General features: G+C 36.5%; 1 protein-coding gene across 3 annotated transcripts; it reads right to left on the reverse strand.

The window, feature by feature from the left end:
* Positions 1–1,279: 1,279 nt before the first annotated feature.
* Positions 1,280–11,657, reverse strand: anks3 (ankyrin repeat and sterile alpha motif domain containing 3). Of its 3 annotated transcripts, none has more exons than XR_010893785.1 (16): positions 11,553–11,657; positions 11,018–11,214; positions 9,127–9,325; positions 8,892–9,013; positions 7,980–8,061; positions 7,518–7,635; positions 7,299–7,436; positions 5,237–5,362; positions 5,032–5,144; positions 4,809–4,949; positions 4,581–4,705; positions 3,988–4,129; positions 3,097–3,344; positions 2,418–2,477; positions 2,248–2,343; positions 1,280–1,784 (listed from the first exon to the last, which is right to left on the reverse strand). XR_010893785.1 is itself a non-coding variant. In XM_067378086.1 (16 exons), exons 2-15 carry the CDS (start codon positions 11,194–11,196, stop codon positions 2,261–2,263), a joined length of 1,851 nt encoding a protein of 616 aa, XP_067234187.1. In that variant the 5' UTR covers positions 11,197–11,214; positions 11,553–11,657; the 3' UTR covers positions 1,280–1,784; positions 2,248–2,260. The 3 variants fall into 3 exon arrangements, 2 of the variants coding, with proteins under 2 accessions (XP_067234187.1, XP_067234188.1); XM_067378086.1 differs by having other exon boundaries at positions 3,097–3,319; XM_067378087.1 differs by having other exon boundaries at positions 3,097–3,319; positions 11,018–11,202; positions 11,553–11,640.
* Between the last annotated feature and the right edge of the window lie 512 nt (positions 11,658–12,169).

Below are 12,169 nucleotides of genomic sequence, written 5' to 3' on the forward strand. Positions count from 1 at the left end.
AATCTAGTGCACCATCACGAATGCCAACCTCAAGGTCTAATCTCTTTAACAGGATACGATGATCCACAGTATCTTTTAGTGTCCAAATACAGGACTGGCGTCCACTCCTCAGATGTTTAGTGTCTGTTTAGGCTCAAGTAAGTGTCTTCTCTTTAATTATGTTCTTCCAAACAGTTTGATGCTCATGCAAAGACTATGCAATATGTCTTACAGATTTAAAAACTTTATTTCCAGACCTTAAAAGACTTGATTTATGTACATTTAATGTGACATAATTACACAACAGACTTTGTTTTCATAATTGAGAAATGTTGACAAGCTGATTTACATAAAAAAGATCATATAAAATTGATATTTTTACACATTTTATGATTTTTATAATATAAAACTGACAGTAGCTCCAAAAAATAAGACCATAAACCTGGATGTGCAGCTTAGGTCACAAATGGCCTTATTCATGAAACACCAGCAGAATGAATTTCTATGTACATTTTTGTATTTGAACTGAATATGGCAGGTTTTGGCAAACAAGGCCCGATAAGTGGATTTAGAGCATATATAGGATTTAAAGGGTTCACCCAAAAATGAAAATTCTGTCATTTATTACTTACCCTCATGTCGTTTCACACCCGTAAGACCTTCATTCATCTTCGGAACACAAATTAAGATATTTTAGTTGAAATCCGATGGCTCCGTGAGGCCTCCATAGGGAGCAATGTCACTTCCTCTATCAAGATCCATTAATGTACTAAAAACACATTTAAATCAGTTCATGTGAGTACAGCGGCTCAATATTAATGTTATAAAGCGACGAGAATACTTTTGGTGCGGCAAAAAAACAAAATAACGACTTATTTAGTGATGGGCGATTTCAAAACACTGCTTCAGGAAGCTTCGGAGCATAAATGAATCAGTGTATTGAATCATGAATTGGATCGTGGGTCAAACCGCCAAACTGCTGATTCGATACACAGATTCATTTATGCTCCGAAGCTTCCTGAAGCAGTGTTTTGAAATCGGCCATCACATTTATAAGCTTTTTTTGCCGCACCAAAAGTATTCTCGTCACTTTATAATATTAATATTGAGCCACTGTACTCACATGAACTGATTTAAATGTGTTTTTAGTACCTTTATGGATCTTGAGAGAGAGGAAGTGACATTACTCCCTATGGAGGCCTCACGGAGCTATCGGATTTCAACTAAAATATCTTAATTTGTGTTCCGAAGATTAACAAAGGTCTTATGGGTGTGAAACGACATGAGGGTGAGTAATAAATGACAGAATTTTCATTTTTGGGTGAACTAACCCTTTAAGATAATAAGAGTACAGATATCTGAGGTTTGACTTATGAAAAAAAGACTTATAAGTCTTTAAATAGACATAAAACAAATCTAATCAGAGGTTTGATTGGTTGTACAGCAATAAAGAGTATCTGTGCTTGCAGTGTCCACACATGTATTTCTGTGTTGTACACACTGAATTCCTGACAGGCAGTTCAAATTCTCCAGCTCCGCCCTGTCCGACACAGCTCTGTCTGCGATTGGTCAGTTCTCATGATGCAGTCATGTACCATGTGACTTGAGCACAGGTGAGAGATTCTCTTCACCTGCTTGTCATGTTTGGCCACCCTGCCATCAACTTTGCTCCTCGTTCGGCCCGTCATCGCCATCCAAACTCATGTCATACTGGACCGACACGAGATCTCCTCTCTGGCTCATCCCTGCAGCCGTTTTTGTGTTCAGGGTGGTTTCTCACCCTCCGTCATTAAAAAGCGAGTGTCCTGCAAGGATAAACAGATCAATTAGATATCAGAAATCAGTAAGATGTTTTTAAAAGAAGTCTCTTCTGCTCACAAAGGCTGCATTTATTTGATCAAAAACACAGTAAAAACAGTAATATTGTGAAATATTATTACAATCTAAAAGAACCTAGTTTCCTATTTGAATATATTGTAAAATGTAATTTATTCCTGTGATGTAAAGCTGAATTTTCAGCATCGTTACTCCAGTCTTCAGTGTCACATGATCCTTCAGAAATCATTCTAATATTCAAATTTGCAGTGCAAGAAACATTTATTATTCTTATCAATGTTGAAAACCGTTTCTTGTTGAAAACCCTTTCTGTAATCTGTTTTGAATACTGTCAAAACAGTTTGTGTACACAAAGAGACTTCCATTGTTTTACTTCATAGAAATGTTTATGTACACATAATGAGGCTTTGTGTGTGTGTGAGAGAAACCGACCCATTGACAGCCACTAGGATTCTTCCCAGTTGTGCGAGCTTTTCTCTGAAGTGCTCAGATGCTGGAGACTGTGAAGGACTTCCTTCAGACTGTCAGCTGGACAGAGACGCACAATATGAATTCACACGTCCATGAGAAGGAAGCATTATACACACACGCAGAAGTCTTACCGAGCTCCGCCATATGAGCGTCCATGTTAGACAGCAGCTGAGAGCACGTGAACCCGTCGCCTAAAAGCACACAAACATCACAGCGGCTGTTAATATAACCGAGGTCTGACAGATCAACACATCAAAATACTTCTGTTATACTGTTTTAATCCACAGCTCAACAGTTTGTGCACAAAAAATACCAATCTAATCACTATAGAAAAACTGATTTATAGTGATCAAGGACCAAGCATGAGATTCATATCTTAAGTGATAATATTTGCTTCTGTGGTTTGGAGCTAATATTTGGAGCTCTAATTTATTATTATATATTTATTTTTTATAGGCAAATACACCAATGATGTTTTTCCCTTTTTTTAAATTTGCAAAATAATTAACTAAAAAAAAAGTTTCAAGAAAAATTCTTGCAGGCAATTACAAAATATATCAATGTATATTAATAATAATAATAATAAAAAAAGGTTTTGACAAAATTGTAAGTAATTTCGCATGCAAATATTTTTTAGTTGGTGTGATTTCAATGACATTTTTATAATATATTTGTGTTTACATTGCATTATTTGCAATGCATTCAGGGAATGAATTAGAGAATTTCCTCCTGTACATAGATTTATAGTTTAAATCTTTTTCAGATTTTTTGCATTTTATGCAAATCAAATCATTGGCAGGTTCTGCACACCTTTCCCCGCCGCTCGACCGTCTTCCTGCGTGAGCTGTGTGTGCGCGTTGCGTAGAGCGTGTAGTTTTCCGCTCAGCGTCTGAACGCGTTTGGTGTTCTCCTGCAGCTCTGCCTGAACACTCTTCCACGCCATCTTCTCCTCCATCAGACATCCCTCCATCACGGCACGCAGCTCCTTCTCCTGAGACACCTGAGCCTGTAGAGACTCCACCTCCACACAACGCTACACACACACACACATTTATAAGCTGAAACAGGAAGTAAAGAAATGCTTAGAAGAACCACACAATAACTACAGCAAACTTGCAGTTATCATGTGGTAAATTTATTGCAATGTTTGCCACAAATTGTTGCCAGAACAGCGTGTTTTACAACTTCAATTTTATACATGGCAACCTTTGATCTCAAAGTGTTTTAATGGACACATTTTATAGCATGCTGTTTGTTTTATTGTGACCTGTTACACAACTAAATGAATATAAAGTACAGATTTTATTAGTTTAAAGGCAGTTAAAACCTTATGAACAATATGGATATAACAAGAAGCGACCTGAATTAACAATTATAACATTACTTTGTGAAATAGGTTTAGAAGGTCAACAAATGCACTACAAGACAGAAGCTTGTCATTCTGCGTACATTCAAAGACACTCGTGTTTGACATTTTTTTTAACACACTTTTGATGTTAGTGTTATTAAATAATAGCAAACTAGGTGCAAATTACAAGATGATTCTAATTCTGTTTTATATATATATATATATATATATATATATATATATACACACACACACATTTTAATATATATATATATATATATATATATATATATATATATATATACTATTTTTAGTTATAGTTAGCAATAACAGTGGATCAAGTGAATCAGTACCTTATGAAGCTGAATGGCCATTTCTTGCATCTCAGCCTCCAGTTGGTCGGCGTACGCCTGCTCTAACGCATCACTGGGTGGCCGGGCGTTACTATGCCAACGGGCTATTGCTGATGTCATCTTCCTCTTAGGACCAAATAGACTGAAGAGAAAAGCACAACTAGTAAAGTACAATAAAATAAAATAAAATTGATTTTTAATACAATAAAATTACATTTAATAAAATTAAATGAGATACATTTTAGTACATTGCAATGCATTTTTAATAACGTTAAAAAAGGGATGCATTTTAATACAATAAAGTAAGTTATAATGTTTTAATACAATTAAATAAATCAGATACAATTTTAATCAAATTATTTTTAATTAAATGAAAAATACAAAATTAAATAAAATCAAACACATTTTAATACATTAAAAAATCAATAGTGAAGTTCAATCTATCAGATTAATTTCCATCCATCCATTCTCTAAACCGTCCCATGTAGGATCATGGGGATACTGGAGCCTATTTCAGCATCTCAGGATAAAATAAAATAATAAATAAATTAAATAAAAATAAAGGGATGCGGAATCTGTGAAGAGAGACTCACGTGATGCCAACTTCCTTGAGGTCGTTCTCGGTAAGTGTGAGGAAGATTCTCAGGTCAATGTCTTGCTCTTCCAGCAGGGGGAGGTACTTACTGAACCCGATCTGCTCCAGAAACTCTGCCAGATCCTGTGACACATACACACACTTTACTCGTGCGTCTGAGGTCAGGAACACATCGCTATATGACACCAACATGGAAGAGACTAGAAGAATATGCAAACACACACACCTTGGGTCCAGTGTATGAAGGAGGAGGTCCAGAGGAAGACGGCGCCTCACGGTAACCTGTGCTGTTATAAGGACTCCTGCCTTTGGAATGCTGGAGCTTGTTGGATCGACGTGGACAACTCCTCTTTGCTTGATCCGAATCCTGCAAACATGAATGAGACATTAGGTGAAAGGTTTGCCTGAGATGTTTGTTGTGAGCTACAGTGATGCATGATGGTTTGGACCTCATTGCTTTCCAGCGACGCCTCCCTGCTGAGTCCGAGGAGATGAGACAAACCTTCACTGCTGCTGCTGCTGCTCCTCATGGTGGGCATGTCATTATCGAAGAACAGCTCATCTACATACACAATGGAAACAGAATCGCATTATATCACATAGTTTTAGTGGATGCATCGGTGAGAATGATTGACATCTTGCTGAACAGCTCACCTCTACTGCTATTGCTCTGGCCGTCGAGCTCATTGATGGGGGAAGTGACATCACGATTGCAGATTCCCTCGCTCTGATCACCAACGCCCTGGAAGGTCATGTATCCGGGTGGAGCTGCGGGAACCTCTGCAATGAAAGAACATTTATAAAGTACGGAGCCCCACGTGGACGATTTACTATTTCTTTCCTTTGATTGCTAAGGCACGCTGACGATTTACTATTTCTTTCCTTTGATTTGCTAAATCGTGCAGACAATTTACTATTTCGTTCCCTCAATTTGCTAAATCGCGCAGACGATTTACTATTTCTTTCCTTTGATTTGCTAAATCGTGCAGACAATTTACTATTTCGTTCCCTCAATTTGCTAAATCGCGCAGACAATTTACTGTTTCTTTCCTTTGATTTGCTAAATTGCGCAGACGATTTACTATTTCTTTCCTTTGATTGCTAAGGCGCGCTGACGATTTACCATTTCGTTCCATCAATTTGCTAATTCGCGCAGACGATTTACTATTTCTTTCCTTTGATTTGCTAAATCGCGCAGACAATTTACTATTTCTTTCCTTTGATTTGCTAAATCGTGCAGATAATTTACCATTTCGTTCCCTCAATTTGCTAAATCGCGCAGACAATTTACTATTTCGTTCCCTCAATTTGCTAAATTGCGCAGACAATTTACTATTTCTTTCCTTTGATTTGCTAAATCGCGCAGACAATTTACTATTTCTTTCCTTTGATTTGCTAAATTGCGCAGACGATTTACTATTTCTTTCCTTTGATTTGCTAAATCGTGCAGACAATTTACTATTTCGTTCCCTCAATTTGCTAAATTTCGCAGACGATTTACTATTTCTTTCCTTTGATTTGCTAAATCGCGCAGACAATTTACTATTTCTTTCCTTTGATTGCTAAGGCGCGCTGACGATTTACCATTTCGTTCCATCAATTTGCTAAATCGCGCAGACGATTTACTATTTCTTTCCTTTGATTTGCTAAATCGCGCAGACGATTTACTATTTCTTTGATTTGTTGTCGTGCAGACGATTTACTATTTAGTTCCCTCGATTTATAAATCATGTGCAGGATTTACTATTTTGTTCCCTCAATTTGCTAAATCGTGCATACAATTTACTATTTCTTTCATTTGATTTGCTAAATCGCGCAGACAATTTACTATTTCTTTCCTTTGATTTGCTAAGTCGCACAGACGATTTACTATTTTGTTCCCTCAATTTGCTAAATCGCGCAGACAATTTACTATTTCTTTCCTTTGATTTGCTAAGTCGCACTGACGATTTACCATTTTGTTCCCTCAATTTTCTAAATCGCGCAGACGATTTACTATATCTTTGCTTTAATTTGTTGTCGCGCTGACGGTTTACTATTTAGTTCCCTCGATTTATAACTCATGTGCAGGATTTACTATTTCATTCCCTCGATTTTCTAAATCGCGCAGACAATTTACTATTTTGTTCCCTCGATTTTCTAAATCGCGCAGACAATTTACTATTTCTTTCCTTTGATTGCTAAGGCGCGCAGACGATTTACTATTTCTTTCCTTTGATTTGCTAAATCGCGCAGACGATTTACTATTTCTTTGATTTGATGTCGCACTGACAATTTACTATTTAGTTCCCTCGATTTATAAATCATGTGCAGGATTTACTATTTCATTCCCTTGATTTGCTAAATCATGCAGACAATTTACTATTTCGTTCCCTCGATTTATAAATCGAGGGAACAAATTAGTAAATTGTGTACACGATTTAGCCTACTATTTTTTTCCTGCATGTCATGTGCGTGGCTCCGTACAAAAGTTTGCAGTGACACTGAAGACTGGAGTAATGATGCTGAAATTCAGCTTTGATCACAGAAATAAATTACATTTGAACAAAAATAGAAAACTATTATTTTACATTTTAATAATATTTCACAATATTACAGTTTTTACTGTAATTTTGATTAAATAAATGCAGCCTTGGTGAGCAGAAGAGACTTCTTTCAAAAACAAAAAAATATTACAGACCCCAAACTTTTGCACACATCTATATCGTGCGAGTACCTTGTTTAGAGCCGACTCTGAAGCGAGCAATAGCTTGAGGGCCATCGTGAATGCTGGGTCCTCTGGTTCTAGTGCGAGCTGAACGGACTCTAGGGCTCGAACTTTCTTCTTCAGAGGAGCTCAACTCCTCATACAGAGCTACACAGAGAGATAAGTTGTGTTATTCTCTGCATGTATGATAAAAAAGGAAAATTACAAATGCTGAGGTGTGTGACAGACATGATTTGGCTCTCATAACGTGCATGTCGATGAGGCTGGCGATTTTGGTGTGTCCGTACAACATAGCCAGAGCTCTCGCCGTTTCTCCCTTAATGTTCCTCTCCTCCGTTCGTACACCCTGAATCAAACACAGAATCAAAAATACTGAAAACATATGTGCATTTATTATATTAATATTAGGGGTGTAAATATATGCTCTTACATCATTTAGTACAGACTCATAATTGAAGTGTTGTGAGGCATCATGAAAGAAGAAATTAAGTCACAGTTTGATTAGATTTTTTTTTCAGTGTTTTTAACTATGCAAAGAATAATTAGAGAGACAACTCATACTAAAAACAAATTTTACATCTAGAAATAGGTCTTGATTATCAATTTTCCTAATGGATGTTTTCTTTGTCAGATTGATGCACATCCAAAATTATTATAAATAATATAATTTCATAGTAAAGTCACACTTGCATGGTTGAGGAGGTACTGAACGATGATTTCATGGCCGGATGCTGCAGCTTCCATGAGCGGCGTAAATCCTGACAGCGGCTCTCTGTGAGGACAGAGGTCAAAGATTTAATGATTCTCAAAAAGGACATGTGTTTACTGAGAGTTATGAATTGTTAATGTATGAACTGTAAGTGTTTGGCATGGTAATGGGTATGACATTGTTGATGTGTTTGGTATTGGCAGAATAGATCTGCTACATACACGACACGCTGCTGTGAGCAAGTAACCCTTAGCAGATCTATACAGGTGGAGCTGGGGAAGGTGAAGGGTTTCTGAAAGTGCACTACAACTGCTATAGCAAATGCTGACCAAATATTTGATGGTTGAGCAGCGAGCTCATTGACTACTGATACAGGAGGAACAAATCCTCCTGCGCCATCTAGAGTTTCATGACAGAACTTTGTATTGTTGTAAATGCAGCAAATCAGCATATTACAATGATTTGTGAAGGGTCATGTGACAATGAAGACTGGAGAAATGATGCTGAAAATTTAGCTTTGCATCACAAAAGTTAAATTTTAAAATATATTCAATAATATTTCACAATAATTCTGTTTTTACTGTATTTTTTGATCAAATAAATGTCGTCTTGGTGAGCAAAAGAGACTTCTTTCAAAACATTAACAAATCTAAATTATTCCAAGCTTTTGACAGCCAGTGTCGGATAATTTCGCAAATAAAAAATACTTTGCATTTTTAATCCAATTTGGTGTAAAAATGACTAAATCTTTCAGCTGGCTTTAGAAGAAAAAAAAAAAGGTCAAGATATATACTGATAATATATGATAATTCTTGATATATATCAAGAATGTTTGAGAAGGACATTATATTTGCTTGTAGGTTTATATATTAATGAATGCAAATGTTACTCACTTGACATTTGCATTGGCGTGATTCTCTAATAAGAATTTGACCATCTGCTGATGTCCAGTAGCCGTGCTGTGCAACAAAGCCGTCCATCCACGCACATCCTTACATTCGAGCTGCGCTCCTTGCTGTACAGAGAGAAAGTTTCATCCAGTATTGTACATTGAATGCTGAGTCTTTTGAGAAAGAAACTGCATAATTCAATCAACAACATTTCTTAAATTCTTAACGTGAATCTCACCTGCAGAAGGAAGTAGGCGATGCTCTCGTTACCACAGCTGGCGGCGAGCATCAGGGGAGTGAGTCCTTTAGACGTGGTGGTGTTGACGCTGACGCCTGTCTCCAGCAGCAGGTTAGCGATGCTATCGTGACCGATATACGCAGCGTACATCAGAGGAGTCCAACCACCAATGTTCTTCCCATCCAAATCCACGTCTCCCCTGAAATAACATTTGGATTATAGAAAGTGGGGATCTTCTAAATAATTTTTTTGTTGCATTTGGTAATGTTTGGTAAATGAGTCATCAGGTATCAGAAAACCTTATTAGGGCAAATTTTAAAGTGTGGTTTCTGAGACATGATAACAGTGCATTGTTTGTGTGCATACTGTATAGATTCTGAATAACAGCTGTATGTTGTATGTTAGTATTAACATTAATGTCAACATTCTAGGATCAATTTTTTAGGTTTAATTTAGTTTTTTTACAACCATAAATGATCTGAGAACCAAAACTGTTTCTTTAATATCTATTTCAGTTAAATTCGGCATGAAATGGAAGCTGTGATAGTCTTTTCTTCACTATTTAGACATATATCTATGGAATCTTGTTTCCGTCATGGAATAAAAAATTTTAAAAGATAATTGCGACTTTTTTCCCCTCACATTTGTGACTTTACATCTCGCAATTCTGACTTTTTTCTCTCGCAATTGTGAGATTATATCGTGCAATTGACCCTTCGCCGGGAGTTTGATTGACAAGCGATCTAACCAATCATATCACCGAATCCGCCATTTTGTCCAACAAAGCAGTCAGGAGTTTAACCTCAGTGGACTTGATCTTGAAAAATGGTGTGTACTGACGTCTTTCTACGTATGAAACAACATTCCTTCTGATGTTCATTCATGTTTATTTGATGCTATAAATGAACTAGTAGGAAGAGCGATCTGTCACAACACATTAAAGAGCCACAAAACGGTTTTTATTGTTAAATTATTCAATTTGAAAGCTGGGACTTTGTCTAATATCATAATTAGCCTGCTCTGTCAATGTGTTGTCAGTATCCTCTTTGCTCCACAATGTGTTTTTCACTGTGTGTGGCGTGACAGCGCCATGACTTGTCGAACAAAGCATCAGTAACTAAAGGGGGTGGGTCTTTGCGAAAGGGTCAATTCTGACTTCTTTTCTCAGAATTGTGATATAAACTCGAAATTGTGAGTTATAAAGTCAAATTCTGAGTTTATATCTCAAAATTCTGAGAAAATAAGTCAATTGCGAGAAAAAAAAAATCAGAATTGAGAGATTAAAAAGTCGAAATTACCTTTTTAATTTTTATTCATTGGCAGAAACAAGCTATATCCGAATGAAAAGGCTTCTCGAATGAAAAAAAATGTAGGGCGGGGCTTGATTTTGTCAGTGGGGAATTGACTGGATGGCTGTGGTTTGCTATTGGTGGATCTCATGTGAGTGACAGGTTGCCCCGCCCTCGCGCCAGTAAACACGTCATGCTGCAAGAGGGAGGGGAACTTATTTGATTAAATATTACGAGGGCACATGATTTACCAAAATAATGCGATGTGCACTGATAAGTCATTAATAATAAATACTGCAATATTGCATAAAAAGAATAGTCACTTTTGATTTCATGGTAACTTTAAAATATGGTAACAGTGGACTTATCTATTATGCATTGTTTGTATGCACTGTATAGATTATTAATAACAGCCTAATGTAAGTATTAACAGTAATATCAACGTTTTATCTTTTACAACCAAAAACTAACGTTCACGGAACGTTCTTAGAATCAGATCTATTTCTTTTAAATCTATTATTTCTTCATGCACACTGGACTAAAACATGTCAAACACGGTTAGATGGGTCACATGCATGACCAGCAAACGTATTCCATCTTACCTGCGGATGCATTCGGCCACCACATCATACTGTCCGATAGAGCAGGCGGTGTGAAGATCCAGCGGCACGTTCAGCTCCTCCGGGCCGATCAGAGCGTCTCCACCGTCCGCCAGCCACACGGACAGACTCGCGCCTAACTGATCCGACTCACTGCTGGCCTCGTCGCTCAGTTCAGACATCCTCCTCTGCAAATGAGGCTTTATATTTACAGTATATGTATATATGTTATTATTTATTGTATCTCTCTCCAAATAATTTGCAGCTTATTTAGTGCAACTATATTCCGTTATCTGGTCTCAGACATTTAAAGGGCTTTTGTCCGTGCATCAATTCAGCTCATGCAGTTATGCTATCTCATACTCATATCCATAATAATAGTATGTTTATAGCATGTTTATGACGCTGAAAGTTAGTTACAAAAGGTTAATCCCAACTTTAAATATGGAAATGTCTTTTTTTTTTTTACAACAGTTAAAGTCATAAACGCATAACTCAGCAATTAAGTAAAGCACCCGACTACTAAAAGCTTACAAACCTTGAAATAATTCAAACTTTGCAATTCAAAGTTTTGTTCAGAAATCGCAACAGCAGCGGCAACTCAAAGGAAGTTTTGTGTTTCAGCCGGGGAGTGTTGTTGAATATGTCGTAGGGGGCAATCAGGGATTTGTAGTCTTTGGTTTGTTTCCCATAATACAGTATGAACGTCAAGTGCGCAATGTAGAACTACATATCCCATGATGCTCTGCTCCAGCACTGATATGTTACGTGCCTGACGACTTCAAACAGCAACATGTTTGTTAATAAACTGTAAAATAAAACATAAAAGTAAAGGTTTGTTTTTTAGGAAAAGCGTTGACTTAATAATTCACTTAAATTAATTGAGAAATAAGCTTTTAACTTATTAATAAACATTTCTAATGTAAGTTTTAAATACGTTGCTATAGCATCGCTTACATTACATCGTCAACACCATAGACATTATAATAAACAATGTTAATAACAAATAAATAACAATTAATAATAATTATTATGTCTATGGTCAACACGCTGCCTACGATATAACAGTATTTGTTAAAGAAAAAAGGTGTATATATATATATATATATATATATATATATATATATATATATATATATATATATATAAACATTA

This window comes from Chanodichthys erythropterus, chromosome 23, assembly GCF_024489055.1.
Source record: "Chanodichthys erythropterus isolate Z2021 chromosome 23, ASM2448905v1, whole genome shotgun sequence".
Taxonomy (NCBI): domain Eukaryota; kingdom Metazoa; phylum Chordata; class Actinopteri; order Cypriniformes; family Xenocyprididae; genus Chanodichthys; species Chanodichthys erythropterus.

Coding starts and splice junctions, on each gene's coding strand:
- anks3 (XM_067378086.1), bottom strand. CDS start 11,196: ATGTCTGAACTGAGCGACGAGGCCAGCAGTGAGTCGGATCAGTTAGGC. Junction 3,320..3,987: donor TGGCCATTCAGCTTCATAAG/GTACTGATTCAC, acceptor GTGTGTGTGTAG/CGTTGTGTGGAGGTGGAGTC. Junction 2,344..2,417: donor CGCTCATATGGCGGAGCTCG/GTAAGACTTCTG, acceptor GTCTCTGTCCAG/CTGACAGTCTGAAGGAAGTC.